This window comes from Crotalus tigris, unplaced genomic scaffold (assembly GCF_016545835.1).
Source record: "Crotalus tigris isolate CLP2741 ecotype Arizona unplaced genomic scaffold, ASM1654583v1 scf7180000017899.1852299, whole genome shotgun sequence".
Classification (NCBI taxonomy): domain Eukaryota; kingdom Metazoa; phylum Chordata; class Lepidosauria; order Squamata; family Viperidae; genus Crotalus; species Crotalus tigris.
Window position 1 is genome coordinate 972,088 of NW_024096711.1, and position 23,853 is coordinate 995,940.

At 40.6% G+C, this 23,853-nt stretch overlaps 2 protein-coding genes across 3 annotated transcripts; one reads left to right on the plus strand and one right to left on the minus strand.

Moving 5' to 3' along the window:
• Window positions 1-1,016: 1,016 nt before the first annotated feature.
• On the minus strand, window positions 1,017-11,451 carry LOC120308324 (pre-mRNA-processing factor 19). 2 transcript variants are annotated; one of them, XM_039344251.1, is made up of 16 exons: window positions 11,311-11,451; window positions 8,360-8,509; window positions 7,609-7,685; window positions 7,139-7,280; window positions 6,963-7,036; window positions 6,817-6,879; window positions 6,380-6,421; window positions 6,147-6,221; window positions 5,642-5,717; window positions 5,282-5,391; window positions 4,401-4,556; window positions 4,230-4,299; window positions 3,997-4,082; window positions 2,791-2,961; window positions 1,636-1,741; window positions 1,017-1,464 (listed from the first exon to the last, which is right to left on the minus strand). In XM_039344251.1, the coding sequence occupies exons 4-16, from the start codon at window positions 7,269-7,271 to the stop codon at window positions 1,367-1,369; spliced, it is 1,260 nt and encodes a 419-aa protein (XP_039200185.1). In that variant the 5' UTR covers window positions 7,272-7,280; window positions 7,609-7,685; window positions 8,360-8,509; window positions 11,311-11,451; the 3' UTR covers window positions 1,017-1,366. The 2 variants fall into 2 exon arrangements, with proteins under 2 accessions (XP_039200185.1, XP_039200184.1); XM_039344250.1 differs by lacking the exon at window positions 11,311-11,451 and adding an exon at window positions 10,115-10,346.
• TMEM109 (transmembrane protein 109) lies at window positions 10,813-23,281 on the plus strand. Its single transcript, XM_039344253.1, has 4 exons — window positions 10,813-11,355; window positions 12,509-12,774; window positions 17,973-18,075; window positions 21,980-23,281. Exons 2-4 carry the CDS (start codon window positions 12,538-12,540, stop codon window positions 22,360-22,362), a joined length of 723 nt encoding a protein of 240 aa, XP_039200187.1. The 5' UTR covers window positions 10,813-11,355; window positions 12,509-12,537; the 3' UTR covers window positions 22,363-23,281.
• The last annotated feature ends 572 nt before the right edge of the window (window positions 23,282-23,853 follow it).

Below are 23,853 nucleotides of genomic sequence, written 5' to 3' on the forward strand. Positions count from 1 at the left end.
GGAAACGAAAGAGGTTAAGTATATCTCAATGTATCAGTATCTAGGGCAGTGGTTCTCAACCTTTCTAATGCCGCGACCCCATAATACAGTTCCCCATGTTGTGGTGACCCCCAACCACTTATACATCACCGGGTGCCAGGGGCATGGCCAAAGAAAAGGGGGAAAAATGGCGGACAACCTTGTTTGGCGACCCCCGTGAAATGGTCGTTCGACCCCAAATGGGGTCGCGACCCATAGGTTGAGAACCGCCGTACTAGATGTTTTAATGTCCTATGACAGTTCCTGTGTGCAAGTTCTCAGGAAAATCCTGAAAGTATGTTTTGAAGAAAACAGTGTGCTGGGGCTGTGGTAATATAACACACTTTCTAGGATTAATTTAACCAGTTTGTTGAGTTATTTCAATCTTCTGGCCTAACCCAATTATCCATAAACTAACCACAGAAGATGGCTTTGCCTAAAATGTTAGATTAAAACATGGTTAACTACTTTGTGGCCTTTGTTTTAGCCCAATATAACCAAGTGATGCTTAGAACAATAAATAAAATGTACATGTTTATATATTTACGAAAGAAATGAAACTAAAATGAAAGTATTTGGAAATAAGAGGCCCAGAGAAAAGAGCTGCTCAAAACCACACTGATATCTAGACACAGAAAGGCACCTTGTGCAAATCAGGTCCTGGTCCACATAGCATACTACTGTCTATTGTAATAAAACAAGTAGCAGATTTCACATTTCAAAGCAGTGTGCATGCTCCCTATTTCAGGCTGTATTTCAAACATTCCATTTTAATGACTGGCTACCAGAATATTCTGCCTTCAGAATGTGCCTATAAATTGAATACTATCTTTAAGGAATTCATCATCAAAATTGCTGCACTGTGATACCTTCTCATGCTGTGAGAAATTCAAAAGCTGTTATGTATAAACATTTGTAATAGAGCCAACCTGTGTGTGTTGGCAAAATGTAGTTCAATATACAAATGTTTGAAATGTAAGATACCACCCAAAAGCACATTGTTACAGTTGAATATTGTTTTTTAATGAAACTAGAGAGCAGCATACAAAAAACTGCACATCTCCCCAACCCTTTCTTCATCCTCATCTCTGCCACTATCCTTACTAGAGAGTCAGCAGTGCATGGGTTTTGACTAAGTATTGTTATAGTTACAGATCTACATGAAAAACAAACACAGAGGAAAACAAGTATGTTTAAAACTGTGGGCAATTTTCCATGCTACAGAAAACTGACATCAGCAGCTATAATGTACATGATGTTCCATCAGTCCAACACCCCATGCTTATCCCATAGTTTTTCATTACAGCAAAGAATAGGATCCAGATGCTTTGCATCCTAGAAACAGAAGCTACAGGCTGTAGAACTTCAGGCTTCTGTCCATGCCTGTGGAAGCGAGGAACTTAGCATGGTGCCCGAAGGCTACTCCTGTTGTCAGCCCACTATGCTCTGTAGAAAAAAGACAGGAGAGTCAGACGAGATATTTTTCACTCTATGATTACCACTTCAAAGAAACAGAAGGGAGCAGATATAACCAAAGTGCTGATGTTAACCACCAGTACAAAAGACAGTATTGTATAGTATCTCTGGAGAGTGATACAAAAGCCAACAATCTCATACCTGTGAAATGAAGAACTTCTGTCCATTGTTTACAGATGAACACTTGGACATCAGTACCACCCAGGGCCAGATAGGTACCACTCTGATCAAAGATGAGAGACTTCACCTAAAGAGGAAAGGCACAGAAAATAAGTTTCTAGAAGCAAACCATTGTATGTTCACATGCTCTAGGACAGTGGTGTCCAACCCCGTCTGTAGGCTGGCAACAGGCCACGGCATGCCAACAACCGGGCCGTGCAAATGAGCGAAGCCCCATCCATGGGAGGCAGGCAGCACACAAAACCACGCCCCCTCTGGTCTGCGGAAAAATCTTTCTCCACAGAACCGGTCCGTGGTGCCTAAAAGGTTGGGTGCCTCTGCTCTAGGACATCTCCGAAACCATCTACTTTGACTAAATCAACCCAGCCAATACAAATATGCCATAAATCCCCACGTTAAGGGAAATGGGATCCATGAAACAACCGTTTCTGCCACAAATCCTACATTCTGAGTTTGCCTCCCAATGCCAGGAATGGTGCCTTCCCTATCAGGAAATACTGCTCTTCTGCAGAGTCTTCCTGGAATAAATGTTAGTCTATGTCACAAATGAACGTAGCCAGTGATTATTTGGGAACTACTGACTATCTGTTACGGTTTGGATTGTTTTGTATTATACTATAACAGTGGTTCTCAACCTGTGTGTCGGGACCCCATTTGGGGTCGAACGACCATTTCACGGGGGTCGCCAAACAACGCAGTCCACCATTTTTTCCCCCCCTTTTCCTTAGCTGTGCCACTCCCTTTTATTCTATTGGCTTTTGAAAGCCAATAGAATAGACTCGCTTGAATAGAGTCTAATTCTATTGGCTTTGAAAAGCCAATAGGAATTGTCCAGGCTGTCTCTGCCCTGCTGAGCCCGCCAAAAGTCCCATTCTGCAAACGGTGCTGTACCAGTTGAGTAGTCCTTGACTTACGACTGGCTGAGTAGTCCTTAACTTATGACCGGTTGGGGGTCGCGGCATTAAAAAGGTTGAGAACCATTGTACTATAACGTAAGCCACCTAGAATCTTTAAAAGCAGCTAGATGAATTCTGTCAGAGGAGATTTCAATGGCTATATTAAAATACAGAGGGCTCAAAAATGTACAGCTGACAAACAAAATACAACTAGACAAACCTCAAAGTTATTATCCAGCTGCAGCGTCTTGAAATTCTTCAGCTTGCGGAGATCCCAGAGTTTGACTGAGGAGTCATCAGCAGCAGTGGCCAAGTAGTAGCCATTCTCGGAGAAGGCAATGCTAGTAATGGGACCAGAGTGTCCAGGGAAGTTTGCGACATTAGTCCGTTCCTGAGGAAGGCAAGTAATTAGTGCTAGTAGAGTGATGTTCTACCCTCCAAAGAAATACAACTCATGTCTCTCCCCTGCCTTTGAGATCACTGTCCTTTCAATAATATTCCTGTATAATGTTTTGAGCTCAACGTGACATTAACAGCAATACCTAGAAGTATACATACTTCAGATAGATAGATCAGATTTCAAGAGATTAAAAAACTGAAAGAAAATAAAATTAATCTTTAGTGCGTCGCAAAAGTGCTTCCATTTGCTTTAGGTGATACAACATAGTGATAACTAAAAAAAACTGTTATGTCACCTCTCTAATGATTTTCTCAAGACACTAGTTTACACAATCATGTAGATACCTTAAATCTTTGTATTGAATCCATCAATAAAAATATAAACATAATTGTTTCAACTATCTTTTGATTCAGAAGAATGGTGATTATAACACATGAAGAGTGGGTTTATTTCAAGTTATCCCCTTCTTTGAATCTACTCTTCTAGGAAAGAGGAATATTTGACATCACCCTCATTCTTGTCCTGCAACTAGGAAGAAGCCGAGTTCCACGTTCTTATAGTTTCAGCATGAAAACTTTCTAAACAATGGTATATAACAAGGCCATATCTACTTATGAACAAAAGCATTAATTGACAATCGAAATAGTAGTGATATTTCTGAGTTCATATTTCAATTCATTAACATTAATTATGTGTTCCCAAAAGTATGCATTGCAAGGCTTTAAAGCATAAAGTACTCGAGATAAAATATAATGCTGAACTTAAAGCAACAGATAATCTTATGAATTTAAAACCAGATAATACAGCAGATAAGCAACAAATAAAACTATGTAGGGTGTATTACTAGACTTCTGGGTTATTTTAAATCTCCAAGCTCTAGTTAATAGCTTTAGAGCATTTGTCATTCAAAGCTCTAAAAAGATAAGGATATTTTACAATATGCATGGTCAGTGTCAACAAATCCTTAATAATCAGTCTTGCAAAGTAAAATTTTCCAACATTGTCATAATACAAGCCAATTCTTACCTTTAGGTCCCAGATCTTAATCTGGGAGTCCATTGTTCCTGTCCCAAAAATAAGCCCATCAGGGTGGAACTGAGCACAGGTGAGAGCTGCAGGAAAAGAATATTGGATCACCGCGTAAGTGAGGGAGCTCCAACCAGGTTATTCCTACACAGATGCCAAACACATTGAGACTACACTCACTCCAGCAACTCTCACAGAGTGCTAAATTTAGATTTTAAGTGCAAAATCCATACCACAGCCAGAGGTTTCATCTGTGACCTTGGTGAGAACACGGCCAGTCTGGATGTCAGAGAAAGCCCAATACTATAAAAAGCAAAGGTTTGAGATTTTGTATAAGCAGCTGGCGCCAGAAGATTGTGACTTTCATTATTGTTATGTTGAAGATATTCTGGATTCACTCTCACCTGGTCATCAGAAGAGCTCAGAAGATAATCGCCAGTTGCATGGAGACTAAGCCCTGTGACAGCACTTTCGTGGGCTCGTACAACCTGTACACAGGAAGCGCCAGAGACTGACCAAATCCGGATAGTGGCATCTGGAGATGCTGAGAACACCAGTTCCTGGAGGGCAAAGAGACGTCATTGCCTCAAATACCAATTCTGTAAGACCACGTGTAAACCCGACTCCTTCAATTAATGTATAACAAAACCTTGAAACTGTTGTGATTCCTCGCCAGCCAATGGACCCAGCAGCTGAATCAGAGGAATCAGAGGAGGAGAAGGAGGAGGGGCCTGGAGTGACATCAGAGTCAGAGGAAGGCTCTGAGGAGCTTCCAGACTTACAGTCTGATGAGGAGCCCCTCTACTCACGCTCAGGCTGAGTTACAGCTGTGCTGGGAGGCTGAGATAGACAGTGATGACACACAGCTGGAAGATATCCAGGATGCACGTAAAGGCAAACAAAGAGAGTTGGACAGAGGAATGCAATGGGGTGGCTCCAAAGGCAAAGGAGAAGGCATTGGGAAGCCACGCCTTGGCTGCATAATAAAAGGGAAGGTGTGGGAGGTGCTGGTTGCTGAAAGCAACCGTTTGTGTTAAGGAATCAAGTTTCAGTGAACTGTGTTTTGTTTGTCTTGGACATTTACACAGGTCTGTAAATAATAAAAGAGGATTGGTTTTTTTCCTGCGATTCCAGCCTGCTTGTTGGAAGAGGGGTTTCTCCTTATGAGCTTAACAAGGACTCACATAGGCTGGGACAGAACAGAAACCTTGCTTATGGTTGTATAAATATAATCAGTCTGAGATTTTCTCACAGAAAAATCCTGCAGAAAATCTAGAGCTCTTACCTGGGATGGGTGGAACACGACGCTGGTGACCTTCTTTGTGTGACCTTTCAGGGTGGCCAGGATCTGTTCTGAGCTCTTGTCAAAGACAACAACATTTTTATCAGCACCACCTGCGAACAAGACAAAACTAAGAAACCAGAGCAGCTCAGCAGCAGAATCTATTAACAGAAAGCGTTCTTCAGTGGTTGATTTAAAACACATATTACTGGCGTAATATTGCAGTAACATTACTACTAGTGTTTCATGGAAATAGACTTCAGCAACACGAAAATGACTTGTAAGCTACTATCCTTTCAAATATAAACAGGGAGCAATAAACAGCACTCTGGGGGGGAAAAGGAAGCAGAAGTCTTAACATACCTGTTAGGATCTTGTTGGTGTCAGAAGGACACAGGTCAAGAGCAAGGATGCCAGGGATACTGGCACTGTGCAATCCCTGTTTAAAAACACAAAAGTATTGCAATTAGCATTCCAAGCCTTCTCATTTTATTCACTGACCAGCAAGCAACATAGGAGGAAGCTTTTACAAAAGGTGTGTGTGGAGTGTGTGTTAGTGTGTGTTTAGTCCATAGTTTTGTTTGCTGTTAGATGTTGGATTTTGGTAGTAAAGACCAAAATCTACTGTGAAAATGACGATGCAGAGGTAGCAGGTACATATTAGAAATTCTGTATTTTTGAAAGGCCCAAGTATATATAATCTCTCAGACATTCCAGAACCACAGCAATATCTAAAATTGTAGAGAACTATCATTAATTTAAATGTGTTCCCATCAGACACCAAAGAGGAAATTCACCAGCAGTGTTAAAAATTTTTAGCAATTTTCGGGACTCTTAGGACAATCTTCTCAATTGATCATGTATTTACCACGTGTGAAGCCACCTGCCGGTATCTATTAAGTTCTTCTGGTTTCACCAGCTCCTCTGGCACAGTCTTCCCTCTCTGTCAAAAGAAGAAAAGAAAACTCACTTACCAAGAACACAAACTACCTAGGACAAGCAATTGGAACTCTCTTAGCAGTTATTCTGCTAAGAGAATTTTTATGCATATCCCAGAATCAACCGATTCCACAGCCAAGTTTACTAAAAAGGGGCACTTGCCTTTTTCCGCTCTGTAGTCAGCACTGTGGCTTTGTCTTGAAGCTGCAAGATAGAAAAACATTAGGAAAATTAGAAAAACTATGCCATAATCGTGTACAAAGAGGCTGGAGATAACATTAGACATAGCAGTTTTAATATAAAATTGAAGGCACAGTGATATAGGATAGGCTAAAAGTGTGTGTTTCACGCATAAAATCACCCCTTGAGAATGAAATGAACCACTTCAAACATTTTCAAACTTTTGTAAAATCCCTGAAACAGGCAATTTCATGCTTGAAGTTAGGTGTTTTGCAAAGTTGCATATTCAGACTGATTCAAAGGAAACCTTTTTGCACATTCCTGCTACAGAAATGGCACAATCATTTCTATGTATTTAACACTCAGGTCAAAGTATTATAACTGTTTATCTGTAGTCCTGAGCCCAAAACATTTCTTACTTTCTGGATAATCTCTGGGGTCATTCCTGCCAACTCTCCTAGATCCATTGGTTCACCGGCACCCTGGAAAAAGAGCAAATAAAGCATTTCAGTTCAGAGAAAGAAAACACAGCATGAAGAGAATTACGAAATTACGTGGAACGTACCATAGGATTTGGTTGTGAAGAGGGTATAGCTTGGGGAACAATGAGGCCGGCCTGGGGTTTCAGAGTTGCCAAAGCTGGGAAGAAAGAGATGATTTGGCAGGTTTAACACAGTTGGCATAATGGGGTGTTTTCTTGGACACCATTAAAAAAATAAAAATAAATATTCTGTGCTGTACCTTCTCTTGCAGCAGTCACCTCTTTGGTGAGACGAGCAATGACACGGCAGGCAGCATCATGCTGGTAGAGTGCATGAGAAAGTTCCTGGCGTGTAGTCTGAAGCTGCTGGCGCAAAGTGAAACTGTGTAGCATGACGGCATCCTGAAGGAAGCAATTTCACACATTAATATTGTATGGGACGATATCTGGACATGCTGACTTAGTCAATAACTGCGAACACACAGCATGCCAGCACACGCAGCCCATTAATTTCTGCCTTGGTTTTTCCACTCTTGTGAACAGGAAAAGCAAAGTGAAAATGGATAGCTTTCATAACATCTGAAATCAACCTATTGATTTTTTTTTTTTTTACTAATCCCTTGTTCTATGAGCACAAAATCTGATTCTGGATGTTACACGAGTGGCAGAACTTACTTGCTCACGATAAAATATGAATTCTGGATTACTGTATGAAAATATATATATATACCCATTCATCTTGTAGGGCCTTCAGGATAGCTGGAATACTGGTAGCAGAAGGAGGCTTAGGCCGAATTGGGTGGGCAACTGTGAATGAAATATATACACGCATTAATTCTAGAGAACCCCAATATTTACCCTCACAAGTCTTTAAACTGTGGCTAGGACAGTTCTGTCAACTTTAATTTTAGTGAATTATTTTTTGCCTATTGCTGTGGGGTTTCCTCCAGTGTGATCCAGCTGGGAGTAGGATTGAAGACTATGGATGGCATTGGAAAAGCAAAGCTGCTATATTCATGCCTTGCTATTTTAAAACCAAAGGAGCTGAAAAAACCTGACCACAGACATTGATATAATTATAGTTGGAGACAGATGTTCAAGTAAATCGGATGGAAAGAGCAACATAGAAACAATGGACAAAGTGCAAAGTGAGAAAATGTGGATGTAAACAGAGGTGGTATTTTTGATTAGGAAGAAGTGCCAGATATACATTTTAGTCAAGAGTTGCTTTGGTTAGGGAGATGGGCAGCATATAATTTAATAAATAAATGAGATGTATACATATAGCACTTTTTTGAAATATTGTTGTAAATGGGTCTGTTGAACAATCTTCTCCTTAAACCTGGCCCTGATATTTTGGAATCATTTCACATCTTACAATAAACTAACAAATATTTTCAAGACTTTCATACAAGGTTGTAAGAGATCAGTCAGAGTAGGTACTCTGTATTCAACAAAGTAATTCTCCTGATCTTCCTTACCTTTGATATCTAGCAGCTGTTCCTCAGACAGTGGCTGGTTATTTACTGGATCAGTCCCATTCTCTGCAATATACTTTTCAATCAGTCTTCGCTCATAAACATGATTTGAGACCGGAGACAGACAGGGATGCTCTGGTACCTCATTAGAAACTGCAAGAAAAAAGGTGGCGGTAGAGGAAAAAAATCACTAAAAGAAACATCTTCTGTAAACTGTTAAACTGCCTTTGGGTTTAAAAATATACAGAAATAACAGCAAGACTTCCCAATATATGGAAACTCACAAGATGGTTACAAACAATTAATATTCAGTTAGAATATCAAGTCCCAAAAGAAGATAACAAATCATTGATTTAATAAGATCTAAAAAAAAACTACTGTTGGAAATGTTATTCATGCAAATCAGATGCAAGGCATTTCTTAAGGTCTTAAGATGGAAATGCCATGTATCCCCACATCACAATCTGTAATTTATGCTATTATAAATGTAGTCAAACTGAGAATGTAATTGGTAGGAAAATTTAGAAACAAGATAGAGAAAAAAATAAAAATAAGAGATTAAATGTCTTTCATCTGAAAATATCTTCACTGAAAAGAAAATGAAAAGTTGATAGCAGTATTCGTGAAAAAGACCTGTGTTAATCTAAGCTAAATATGAGCAATGAAAAATCACATAGTTGCCAAAAACCTGAATGTAAGTTTAATCTGTTTTGATGGTAGTTTCAAATTAGGTTGTTACATTCTGATTCAGGTAGCTCTAAAATATTGTGTCCATTTGTGGACCCCAAAAACAAAAGATTCAAAGTAATGGCACAGGTAGAGGACAACAAGGAAATCAGAGGGCCAGAAATGCTTATGAGACACTGAAGGAATTGGATATGTTTAGCTTTGAGGGGGGGGGGGAAATAATTGGTTTAAATAATACAGGTCAAGAACTGATGCCCATCATTCCAAAATGCAGGACAAGGAATAATGATCTTAAATTGCAGAAAGGTGGATTCTAGCTGAACAGATGAATACAGGAACTAATTATTTAGAGAGGTACTGGCTCCCCTTCACTGGATTTATACTAGCAAGGGCTGGATTGTAATTTGGAATTGATGATTAATTTGCATTCTCTGTGAGGGAGATGATGGTTCAAAAATGTGAATATAACATTCCTGCACTGAGCAGATGTTTGGCCTTGATAGCTTCAATAGCCTCTTCCACTTCTATATGGATTAAGTATTTGTACAGTTCATTATAACCGAATTCAGTTTCTGCCATCAATTTAAAAAAAAAAAAACTCCCTAAGAGTTATAATTGAGACATGCAAGCCTCATCTTCATCTAGGAACTGTTCAGAGACCAGGTACCAAACTGTGAAGAAGGGTCCCCCCCCCCCCAACACTGAAACGGAATACTGAATCCGTTCTTTGGTGTCCCGTCTTCTGGAGGGGGGGGGAGAGAAAAAGGTCTTGGCTTTCTTTTCCTGTCCTGTGACAACCTCTCAGCTCATACCTAGGTCTACCTGCAGTTTACAACATTGACCATACGATCCCATTGACTGTGAACGTTACAAGCCCTCAGGCAGAGCAATACTCGGAAACTGTCATAGTTAACCACCAAAGTTGCTGCTACTGCTAAAAGGGGAGCCTGCCTCTCTCTCTCTCTCTCTCTCTCTCTCTCTCTCTCTCTCTCTCGAGCCTTCCCCCTCCGTGCGAGGCCGCAGCTGTGCGGGAAGGAAGAACAGGAGCCAAAGAGAAAGCGGGTCACTCACTGGAGCATATGAGAGACATGGCGCGCAGTATAATCCCCCCGTGGATGTTGTAATATTACAATCCTCAGTTTAATCCTTATGGCTGCTTCGGGGGCCACGAGGCCAAGGAGGAAGATTCGCCTTCCGGGAATCCGCCTCAGCTTTTTTTTAAAACGCCACCACACTGCAGGCCACGAATAGCGCGCGAACCTCCAGCGCAGGCCGGAAATGGAATTTCTCCTCTTTCTCTTTCTCAGGTCCCGTTAGAGGATCAACCCGCGCCGCGTGACCTAACCCTCCGGCGAAAACAATCTACTTCCGGATCCAGAGGACCCGGAAAAAACTACCATTCCCGTCATGCATAACGTTCGGCATAACGCGGGTCTCAAAATCAATAAATAAAAATTCACGTACCTATCTAGTCATGTATCAAGTCAGCAGGAAAAGTAACAGCAAAAGTAACCACATTACTTTTCATATGACCTTTAGATGACTTCGAAAGACTGGAATCAGCCCTTCGCTGTGTTCGAAACTGATTGTTGGCGATAGACCAAAAACGTCGATAGCATGCCCAATTCGGAGGCAGAAATTGCCATAAATAGTTGAAGATTTAGGCGACAAGAACATTTCGGAGGCTGACCATTTTCAACTTTCATCGCTGCCATAGAAACGTTTGGAAGCATTCCAGTGTTATGAGCGCATAACAAGAATGCACAGATAATTTATTTTTATGTTGCTCTTTTTCATTTACTAAGCAGATGCCTTATGCCACTTCAATTATTCCGATACCATGCACTATGCAGTACACATAATCATCGCAATCAAATACAAATAATAATAAAAGGAACCATCATATACCAGATTCAATAATCACAACCTATGGATCTCTGGCCACTCCCGCTACCCGCCCTTGGGGCAAGTTTTCACAGGCTTTCCATAAAGACAGGGAAGGCGCGGGTCTTATTTCTGAAGGGAAGGCCCTCCGTGGGAAGAGCGAACCCCCGCAGATAAGCTTAAAAGAGATTCCGTGTATTATATCTTCCAAAATAAATAATTACAGGAGTACAATTCTGAGCATGCTCCTGACTAGGATTTAAAGTTTTAAACCGTCTTCCGACGCTGCTTGGACTGCATTTCCCAGAAAGTAGTTGGACTTGGAGGCCGGAGCTATTTTTTGAATTTCTCCCGAGGGAGAGGAAAAAAAAATTTGTCCATACCGCTGGAGCTGCCATTCCACTCCTTTTCTTCAAGCTCAGGACAAGGTAACTATCCACCCAACTTTCCTCGGCGGCGGCGTCCGGTCGCCAAGCTGCGGGTCGCCTCGCCATTCTCTCCTGCATGGGATCTTCCTTTAATGCAGCTCACCTGAAGTTTGCGGGGGGGGGGGGAAGAAGCAGCTTCTCGCTTTCAGATGAGCTGACGAGAGAGTGGAGATCACCTTCTATCACGCGCTGCTCACGACGGCTGTTGCGGAAAATTTTGTGGCTTTCCTGTAGGTTGTGATTAAGCCGAGAAATGAACTTTAAAAAAAGAGAATCGGATCTTGTTCAGCTTGCTAGAAAATAAAGGTGGCGGTGGAAGCGGCGTGGATTATATACACGGGTCCTGAGATTGGTTATGCATTTGTTCTTATGTTTCTGGAAACAGGCTATAATGATAGAGACACCAAGAGTGTATAGAAGATTAATTTGGCTTGGAATTGCCTCTTTATTTGGAGTAGTTTTTTAAAATCTATATCCGGTAGTTTGCCTAGAGTAGGTAAACTCTATTTGTAGAGTTGGAAGCTTTTCCGAAGCAGACTTTAGACTTGGGAGATATGATTCGTTTTCTGGGTGAATCTGGAAATTCTGACTACTGAGGCTTGAAACAAAGCAGCAATTTGTGTAAGGGAACAGTGTGGAGTGCTTCTGAGCACAGGCTGAGCCATAGACTTTATTGTAAATACCAACAATTTCACATCCCTTGAATTCTCGATTGTTTTAATAAGAATCTGGGGGGTTTGCTGGGGAGATGCCATAATTGTGAAGCAATAGAAAATGACAATACAATCAGCATTTGCATTTACCACCAGTTACGCAATTTTGTCTTCTCTAAGCATCAAGTAATAACCTACATTTTCCATGCCGTAGTTACACCATGTTGGCTGAACAAGCACTCTGGGGAACTAATATTTAAAAGTATCTGGAAGTTCCAATTAGTGTAAACAGTTGCAGCTTGGTTGCTGTCTAGTGCTATGACATCTAAGCTGAATGATTGCTTACTGTGCCCAGTTGAAGGTGTCACCATTAACTTTTAATTCTCAAGCTGTGTAGGACCTGATTTTCAAAAGCCTTTCCTCTTACAACCCTGTCTGGGTACAAACATGGAGAGAAATATGCTTTATTTTAATCTGTTTTTTTTTAACCATACTTGCAGAAAGACAGTTGAAGACAAACACCGGAAAGATGATTGGAGGGAAACTTAACTTATGGAGTTGCCACAAGATGATGCTTACCTCATTCTTGAGCATCATTGTGTTGCTGTCTTTCATGAACACCTGTTTTGCCAGTGCCCAACACCATCAAAGATCATCTTGGGAAAAGAAGCGTGTGGAACCTGACTTTTTATTTGAAATGACTGGTACTGTAAGGAAGGCACTGGAGAATTTGATTGGTAAAGAGAACTTTCGGATGCTGAATGAGGTATGACAGCAGCGCTGTCCTTATTTTTATATATATGTGGAAAATAAGTCACATACTTATGACATGAGTGATACAATTTGGGAAAATATATAGTTACATAGTTTTCTAGGAAATTATCCAGAGATAGAACACTCAGTCATGCTGTTTAAACAAAAACTTTGTTTACCAATAGTTAGTATATAATACGTCCATAGCCTTCATATTGATTTTTGAGTCTTTTCAGTTTTTCATAGGAAGAAATATTTCAATATATTATTTCCTGAGCACTATTCAGGATTGATTTGTATCCCGTTTTTTTGTTGTTGTTTTTTTGCTTAAAATAGCTCAGCTTTTCTTTACACAGACACACAAAAGGACATAGGAAATGTCTTGTACTGCAGTTTTGGTTAGCTGATTGCAGTTTATGAACATTCTTGATGTCCCCCCCCCCAAGTGATGATATGTAATAATTTGCAAATGATATTCAACTCAGTAAATATTATATTTGCAAAGAGTTAATATAACCATAATCAATTTTAATATACGTTATGGTTTATAAATGAATTCTAAATTGTACAATCACATTCTCCTGCTGCTGCAATTCTTCTTTCCCTCTCCTCCACCATCAAATATTTTACTTGAGTCTTTTCCCTCATATTTCCTCCACAAGCGTTCATCAGCTCTTTAAGTAGGATATATTTTGAGAGTGCAGTGTACCCGAAATGTGGAAGAAAAAATATTCTCTCTCCATCTTACTCCTAAAACCCTTTTTATCTTGTGGGTGGGGGGTGTGCATGTACACACGCTTTAAAAAAGTCAGTCCTGAGCTCTGGAAACTGCCTGCAGAAGTCCCTACAGTTTTCTTGGGATGATTTTAGAACTGGTTTCTTCTATATTCAAAGGGATTCTAAACAGCTTATTCAGTATAATATATTATAATGAGTATCTAATGGATGGAAAGAAAATATAAATTGATTTGCTTCCTCACAGGAATGACAGTTTAGTTTCAGATTGTAATACAAATCATTTTCTGAACGTCAAGTCCAAATCTTATACTTCTGTTTTTTAAAGAACAGATTTTCTGCTAAGTTTTCAAACATCAGACTCCTGATTATGCCAACAGCCGAGGTGGCGCAGCAGTTAGAGTGCAGTACTGCAGGCCACTTTAGCTGACTGTGTTCAGCAGGTCAGCGGTTCAAATCTCACCGGCTCAAGGTTGACTCAGCCTTCCATCCTTCCGGGGTAGGTAAAATGAGGACCCAGATTGTTGGGGGCAATGTAAATATATATATACATTGCTTACTGGTGTACACCGCTTAGAGAGTGCTTGCACTTAAAGCGGTATATAAGTCTCATAAATAAATAAACAAAATGTGATCCACTGGAGAAGGAAATGGCAAACCACTCCAGTATCTTTGCCATGAAAACCCCATGGACAGTACTAAAAGGAAAAAGATATGACGCTGGAAGATGAGCCCCTCAGGTCGGAAGGTGTCCAATATGCTACTGGGGAAGAGCAGAGGGCTAGTACTAGTAGCGCCAGAAAGAATGAAGCGACTGGGCCAAAGCCGAAAGGACGCTCAGCTGTGGATATATCTGGTGGTGAAAGGAAAGTCCGATGCTGTAAAGATTTTTTCTCCATAGGAACCTGGAATGTAAGATCCATGAATCAAGGCAAGCTAGACGTAGTCAAAAAAGAGATGACAAGACTGAACATCGACATCTTAGGAATCAGCGAACTAAAATGGACAGGAATGGGTGAATTTAACTCAGATGACCATCAGGTATACTACTGTGGGCAAGAATCCCTCAGAAGAAATGGAGTAGCCTTCATAGTCAATAAAAGAATAGGAAAAGCAATACTGGGATACAATCCCCAAAATGACAGAATGATCTCAATTCGAATCCAAGGCAAACCATTCAATATCACAGTAGTCCAAATCTATGCCCCAACCACTGGTGCTGAAGAGGATGAAATTGACCGGTTCTATGAAGCCCTACAGCACCTTATAGAATTAACACCAAAAAATGATGTCCTTATCATCATGGGGGATTGGAATGCTAAGGTAGGAAGCCAAAAGATAACCGGAATAACAGGCAAGTTTGGCCTTGGAGTACAAAATGAAGCAGGGCACAGGCTAATAGAATTTTGTCAAGAGAATACGATGGTCATAACAAACACTCTTTTCCAACAACCCAAGAGACGGCTCTACACATGGACATCACCAGACGGTCAACATAGAAATCAGATTGACTATGTGCTCTGCAGCCAAAGATGGAGAAGCTCTATACAGTCAGTAAAAACAAGACCAGGAGCTGACTGTGGCTCAGATCATGAGCTTCTCGTTGCAAAATTTAGGCTTAAATTGAAAAAAGTAGGGAAAAGCACTAGGCCACTCAGGTATGAACTAAATCATATTCCTGATGAATATACAGTAGAGGTGACAAATAGATTTAAGGAACTGGATCTGATAGACAGAGTGCCTGAAGAACTATGGATGGAAGTTCGCAACATTGTACAAGAGGTAGCAACTAAAACCATCCCAAAGAAAAAGAAATGCAAGAAAGCAAAATGGCTGTCTCAGGAAGCTTTGCAAATAGCTGAGGAAAGAAGGGAAGCGAAAGGCAAAGGAGAAAGAGAAAGATACACCCAATTGAATGCAGAATTCCAGAGAGTAGCTAGAAGAGATAAGAATGCCTTCTTAAATGAACAGTGCAAAGAAATAGAAGAAAACAACAGAATAGGGAGGACCAGAGATCTCTTCAAGAAAATTGGAGATATGAAGGGAACGTTTCATGCAAAGATGGGCATGATAAAGGACCAAAATGGCAGAGACCTAACAGAGGCAGAAGAGATTAAGAAGAGATGGCAAAACTACACAGAAGAACTATACAAGAATGAGCTTAACATCCCAGATAACCACAATGAGATGGTCATGACCTCGAACCAGACATCCTAGAATGTGAAGTGAAATGGGCCTTAGAAAATCTGAGCAACAACAAAGCTAGTGGAGGTGACAGTATTCCAGCTGAGCTATTCAAAATCTTAAAAGACGATGCAGTAAAAGTGCTACACTCAATTTGCCAGCAAATTTGGAAAACTCAACAGTGGCCACAGGATTGGAAAAGGTCAGTTTACATTCCAATTCCAAAGAAAGGCAATGCCAAAGAATGTTCAAACTATCGCACCATTGCACTCATTTCACATGCTAGTAAAGTTATGCTTAAAATCCTACAAGCTAGACTCCAGCAGTATGTGGATCGAGAACTACCAGAAGTACAGGCAGGATTTCGAAGAGGCAGAGGAACTAGAGATCAAATTGCCAACATACGCTGGATCATGGAGAAAGCTAGGGAGTTCCAGAAAAACATCTACTTCTGCTTCATTGACTATGCAAAAGCCTTTGATTGTGTGGATCACAACAAATTGTGGCAAGTTCTTAAAGAGATGGGAGTACCAGACCATCTCATTTGTCTCTTGAGAAACCTATATGCGGGTCAAGAAGCAACAGTGAGAACTGAACACGGAACCACTGATTGGTTCAAAATTGGAAAAGGAGTCCGGCAAGGCTGTATACTGTCGCCCTGCCTATTTAACTTATATGCAGAGCACATCATGAGAAAGGCAGGGCTAGATGAATCAAAAGTTGGAATTAAGATTGCCGGGAGAAATATCAACAACCTAAGATATGCAGATGATACCACCCTAATGGCAGAAAGTGAAGAGGAACTAAAGAGCCTCTTGATGCGGGTGAAGAAGGAGAGTGCAAAAGTTGGCTTGAAACTCAACATTAAGAAAACCAAAATCATGGCATCCGGCCCTCTCAATTCCTGGCAAATAGATGGGGAAGAAATGGAGGTAGTGACAGATTTTATTTTTCTGGGCTCCAAGATCACCTCAGATGGGGACTGCAGCCAAGAAATTAAAAGACGCTTGCTCCTGGGGAGGAAAGCTATGGCAAATCTAGACAGCATTCTAAAAAGCAGAGACATCACCCTGCCAACAAAAGTACGCATAGTCCAGGCCATGGTTTTCCCAGTTGCAATGTATGGCTGTGAAAGTTGGACCATAAGAAAGGCTGAGCGCAAAAGAATTGAGTCCTTTGAACTGTGGTGCTGGAGAAGACTCCTGCGAGTCCCTTGGACTGCAAGGCGCTCAAACCGGTCAGTCCTAGAAGAGATCAACCCCGACTGCTCTTTAGAAGGCCAGATCCTGAAGTTGAAACTCAAGTACTTTGGCCACTTAATGAGAAGGAAAGATTCACTGGAGAAGAGCCTAATGCTGGGAAAGATTGAGGGCAATAGAAGAAGGGGACGACAGAGAATGAGATGGCTGGATGGAGTCACTGAAGCAGTAGGTGTGAATTTAAATGGACTCCAGAAGATGGTAGAGGACAGGAAGACCTGGAGGAATGTTGTCCATGGGGTCGCGACGGGTCGGACACGACTTCGCAATTAACAACAACAAATAAATAAACATATGCTCCCAATTCAGTGTAAGCTATTCCAAAGTTCAAAAGTAATGTCATAGCTGGTGACCGTATTTTGTATAAATTACATGAAAGGATTTCCCCATAGCCTTAGAATAGTATCACAAAAACCGCCTGGCTTTTCTGACCCCACTTGGTTGAGAATGAAGTAGAGTTTACAGGGGAGAAACCAATGCAGATGGAGTTCTGTGAGAATAAGGTCTCAGTTCTGCAAAATCCTTTTGAGTATAAAAGCTTGTGATCGTTCGTCTTTCACAGACACTTTCACTGCATAGATGGTGGGAGAATGAAACTGGTGGGGAAAGCATTGCCACGCCAATAACTTTGTAAAAGCCATTTATACTTTTTTAAAGTATGCTGGGCAGGATAGATGTCTTATCCTGGAAAGGTTTCCTTTGGATTTCAGCCTACTTCTATTTCATTCTCCAATGGCTCCGATACTTTTAGTGGCTGGTATCTTCAAATCTGCTACTATATCAGTCAAGCAGGCTCTTAGTTTTCTGCATGATTCCTAACTCTTTTTGCCATTCAGAGCACATGTGCTTTTATGCTTTCCATTTGGTTTACAATTTTAGTCATCTGTTAAATCTGCACCTTATTATCGCTGCTCGATTTAATCCCAACTCATTTCAGCACTGGAGGGAGCTGCAGCCCTACTATTTGCTATGTGGCCCAGGCGATCCCCTTTATGGTAGATTGACATGTATTTTTTATTTGGTCTCCTTGCAGAATATGTCTAACCTGCTTTGGATAGTTTCCTCTGGAATCTCTTCAGCCTTATCTGTTGTGGCTCGAATTGTAGGACAGTTTCTTACATCCTTTGGATTGGCTGGTAAGTAACCAGGTTATTGGCATAGTGGGGGGGGGGAGATGCAAGTTAACAGAAGAAGTTAAGCATGCTGCAATCTAACAGTTATCAGGGGACACAGTCCTATTCTTACTTTAGTCCCCCTTTCAATTTTGTGGAATTGTCTTCCAAGTAAGCAAAGGAAGGATTGTGATATTAAATGTGTGCCTAAACTGAATCACTACTGAGTGGGAATCAGCATGCTTTTTTTTGCAGCAAAAGCCCATCTGGTTTGGTTCCTATTAATCTTAGACTAGTAATGTACCGTAGCATGTGTATTGTTGTTAGTATTCATTCAGAAAGTTATTAGTTTCTTCAAAGAGGTAAAACCAAACTCCTAGCGATCAGAAGATACCCATGTGGTTTTCTTGGTGACAAGATACTATTCATCTTCCTGATAGCCCTTTCTTTAACAGTTCAATCCTGGGTAGTTTTTTTTTTGAGAGAAACCCAAGTTGAGCCATTTAAGTTTGCTACTAAGTATTCCCAAATCTTAAGCTATCTTGGGAGCTTTTGGGGTGGCCTAGCCATTCCACTGGTAAATCCCATGCCTTTCTCTGGTTGCCATTTTTTTATATACCTTTCTGCTAATCTGGAAGAAAAGCCTTTTTCTTCCCTCCCTATAGGCTTTCTTACTGACATCCTCAATGCTTTTCTTTTTGGAAAATGTGTTGCTGACCAGTTATATGGCTGAGAATGTTACATTGGCATCTTTTTGCCTTCATCATAAATGCACTTTGTCCTGAGTCCGTGGGGGGGGGGGGCATTTTCCAGTAGGAAAGGTCCACTGGGTTTAGCAGAGTCAGTTTCCAAATACAGGATGCTCAGGATGTAGTCTTGTGTCTTTTCTGAACTGATAATGTATCTAAAAATATATTTAAATATGAATATGTCTATTGCAAAAACAATACTATACCCTGCCCAGATCGATGAAATTAAAGGTAACTTTGTTGACATTTGTATATCTCAGAAAAGCCAATTTTGGTTTATTATAAATGAGCATGATTGCTAATAATTTGATGCATCTTAGCTCTTTCTCATCTCAGAAATAACAAAGTACACCCAGCAATCTTCATGATTTATTCAGCATTATATCAGAATTAAGGTCTGTGATTGGTTCCTCCATAACAAGTTAGAATCTGAAGTTAAGAACAAACATTGGCTTGCTATTCTCTTGTAACGGTTGAGATTTTGTTATGGGAGTAGGTTTATAGTACTGGACTTTAGTCAAATTAGAGTTTGAGTTCATTAAAGCTTTCAGTTAAAATTAGTGCCAGGATAGTGTCTGAGAGCACTGTTTTATGCCTTAGATTTAGATTACAGTTGAGATTTTTTTAGAGATTCAGTTTACAGTATTTATTTGCACTGGAATTATGGTAAACTTAAGGTATGGAATGTTTAAGGTTACATTGTAAGTATTACTATAAGGGCCAGTATTAGCATTTTTATGGTTAGCTGTAATTGTCATAGCACGTCCTGCTATGTAGCCCCTTTGGGGCAGTGGCAGGATGTTTCTGGGAGGGATGCCAATGTAGCAGGAATATTTTCTTCCAGGAGGGTCACCCAAGACATGGTGGTCATGCCAGCTGCCCAAGAGATAATATCAAAATCCTGAATGAGTTCTGAAGGCTGGAACTGGCTGGAGAGGAACAGACTCACTCTCAGTCCTGACAAGATCAATTAGCCTTGGTCTTAGATAGGTTGTACCTTCACAAGACTGTTGTGCTATCTAGGGATTGCCCTGAACTTTCAGCTGGGAATACAGATGGAAATTTTATGACAATAGCAAAGGCATCATTTCATATTACAGTATGCAGGAGAAGGCAATAGTAAATCACTCCTGTATTTTTTTTAACAAGAAAATCACATGGCTAGACAATATAATGTGATTGATAATATAGCACTGGGAGATGGGCTCCTCAGGTCGCATGCCATTCAACATGCTAAAGAGGAACAGCACAAAGAAATCAAATTGATTATGTTTATGAGACAAAAAGGTGAAAGAGTTCAGTTATAATAGCAAAGACATGGCCAGAGGCTGACTGAAACAGATTTGAACTGCTCATATTTAAATTTCAAGTAAGCTAAAATGGAAGAACAAAGCCAACTGGTTTCTATGATATGTTCCTGAAAGCTAATCCTTTTCAAGAATTCCAGGAATCTCTTTGATGTCCTGGACTTCACTGATAGGGAACTAAAGAATGAAATCAAGTAAATTGCTAGGGGTAAATGTGTAAAGAAGCTGCCTAAGACCAAAAACAGAGGAAACCAGTGTCAAAAGAGTAAAATTGACAAGTCAAAGCCAATAAAGATATTACTGTATCTCAGAACAAACTTAACAGCTATTAGAAGATATAACAACATCCGTGAAGAGATTAAAAGTAGAAATAGCAAAACCAAGGAAAGTCTTGATTTCTAAATGCAGGAGATTCCAACCATGAATTGGTATGATGTGGTAGTACTTACTGTACCACTAATTTTTAACTGTAGTCCTTGATGATTAACACTAATCTTAACACTAGCTTAATCTTATCTCCCATGCAAATATGTGCTGTAAAATCCATACTGCTTCTATAGGCTTTTTTTTTTCTGTAGCCTTTTGGAACCCCCCCCCCCAGGGCAAGGGATGTTTTATCTTTAATCTAAATGGGATTACACTTTTTCTTTTGGGATTGATATGCAAGTTGGGGGTCTTGTTGGACTCACAGCTCCTGCTCAACATTGTGTGGGTTGAACAAGTAGAAGCCAAGGCTAAGAAAGCCTTTCAACAATTCCATCCTGTGTGCCAATTGTGTCATTACCTGGACCAGGAGACCTTTCAGACAGTCACTCACAATTTGATTACCTCACATATGAATTACCACAATGTACTCTATATGAGGTTGCTCTTAGAAATTATTTGAAAATTGCAGCTGGTTCAGAATGTGGTGGCAGATCAATTATGGGCATAACTTATAAGTCTGTGTAATACCTTTGCTCCTTGAATTGTACTGATTGTCAGTAGACTTCAGGACACAATTCAAGGTGCTATAAGCCCTCCATGGCATAGGTTCTTGTTATCTAAAGACCATCTGTCTTTGGTGACCTCTGCCCAGCCTCTATGATTGGACAGAGTTGCCATGCTAAAGATCCCATCCACAAAGCAGTGTCATTTGATAAGACCTAGGAAGTGTGCATTGTTTGTTGCTACACTGTTCCCCCCCACCCACCCCAGAGTTATGTGGCTCCCACCCTGCCTTTGTTCCAAAGAGTTCTGAAAACATGACTTTTTTTCCCCCGGCTTTTGGTTAGAGTAAGAAGCTGGTCTTGTGGGTCTGATTGCCTTTCAATGTTTGCTTGTCTACCAGAGTTTAAAAGTATATTGTATGATTATTTTTACTGTATGTCAGCCAGATATGGGATAGTACCCTAATCCTTATAAATTTCAAAAATGAACTCATATAAATCTTAAGACTTGTTCAGATATGAGGTTAATCATTCCATGGATTGAAATGTCCTTGAGTGTTTGCATCAGTGCTGAGAGGGGAGCCAACGGACGCCCCACCCTCCTTGTTCACAATGAGTCAAAGAAGCAGCCCAAAGCTTAATAGGCAAACAAAGATTTATGCCCATAAAATGCCCGCCTGCTGCTCTGTGCATACTGGAATTAAGCTACACCACGAGGTAAGAAAGGAGGAATTTGTTTGAACTGTAATACTTAACACTTGAGTGTAAGTAGCTAGTAAGCATGTTTCTTTCCTGCATGCAATAGCACTTCCTCCTAAACTACCGGAGAGGTAGACCATCCTGGCGGAAAATTTGACTTAATTCACCTGGGGTATCACGTGGGAAAGACTGCCGTAGTGCTACATTGGACTGAACATATTGCTATTTTCTTTTTTTGTTTCAGGAGATGGATTAACACAGTTTCTGAAACTGAGCCCTGACCAGGTTCAGGCACTGCTGCTCTGGAGCCTGGCTGCCCTGATTAGCTATTGGGTGCTCTCACTGCTGTTCAGCCTGTTGCTCACTATCTTGAGCCGCATCATGTGGAGCCTCAAGTTTCTTCTCTTTGGAGGCTGCTTTGCATTTATTGTGTTTACCGTGCCTGACCGTCAGGTACAGGTTTTACTTCTATTGGCCTTGCTGACTCTCTATGTCTTGCTGGGTTGGTTGAGTGGATCCTATCGCTCTGGTGCAAGGCTGGAGGCTAAAGTGCACAGCTTGGAGCGCCAAGTGGAGGAACTGCAACGCCGGCAGAGACGGTCTCCCCGATATCTGGATGAAGAATAAATTTCAGGCAGGGGGCTGACCACATTTCCTCCAAGAAGCAGCTGCATTTCCCTCCTCCTCTATCCCTTACATTACTTCTTTTTCAGTCTGTCGATGTTCCTGGATGGTATCTTTTCCACCCACTACTATTTAGGAGGCTGGAAGTCCTCCCTAAGAAAATGATTGCACCTGACCTACTATAGCTTTTCAGTTGGTAGTGACATTTAGAAAAGCTCTTTCTCTACTTTTGTCTCGTTCTTTTCGTTCCCCTTCTCGGGCCTCCTTTTCCTCACTCTGTTTTTCATTTGACTCACGGCAGCTTCTTTAAAGACAACGGGCCTGGTAACGAACAATGCTTATTTCTTACAAGAAAAAAAAAAGCAAACCAGAATTTCATGATTGGGGATAAGAGAATGAGAATTTACACAGTTCACCACCGGCCCTTGGACATGATTATTCTACACTATCATGCTCATATTTATAAAACTCAGTGCCTCTGGGAAAGTTAAGGATGACTACTCTGTTTGTGGTGCTCCATGCAGCAATCAGAACATTGTGCATGTTGAAGTTGTTTTAATACAAGCCAAAGATGCCTTTTAAAAGCAAGTTTACATCATTTTCTTATGCATGCCAGTGCTTTGTGTGAGATAATTTAAGACGGTTCTGACAAGTGGTGTTTACCTGCTGATCCAGAACAGAGATAAGCCATAAACAAACAATCAAGGGAATATACACAGGCCTTCCCTCCAAATTGAATTTATACTGCAAGTAAGCAAAACCATAAATTCAGACTTCTTTGCCTATTGGAGAATGTACTGTTGTTTACAGTACATATAAGAAAATGTACTGTTAACAACATATTGTTTGCCTTTATATATATATATTTTAGATAATTTGAATAGTTTGTTACTGTTTTCCAAATAAAAGCTATCTAATCACATCCCATTGTCCTTGGCTGCTTTTTCAGGTCCTAAAGGGAGGAAATACACAGGTATGTAAGCTGGATTCAAAAAGGATTGTGGATATACAGATTTATATTGGTATCTTTTTCCTCAGTGCAGAATCTTGTAGAGTGAACTTCTGACGATGGGGGAAGATAGTGGTTTCTAGTTTGACTTGACAAAAAAAACATTTTTTTCAACAATTATGCTACAGCCATACATACCTTTTGCACACCCTGAGATTAGATAGAATTGGAATGGGGTGAGGATCACCTTTCAGGGTAAATCTGTTCCATGTACAGGGTAAATGTAATCATCATCATCATCATCATAGGCGCCTGGGGTGCAATCCCAAAACAACTGGAGCACCACTTGAACACCATTGGCATTGACAAATTTGCTATTAGTCAATTGCAAAAGGCGGCCTTACTAGGAACTGCTTCCATCCTGCGACGATATCTGCAATACCATCAAACCTCCACATCTGCCTATCCCAGGTCCTGGGTAAGGACTCCATAGGTAGACAAAATGCCAAATCCAGTCTAAACATCTGGCTGACTGTGCGATGATC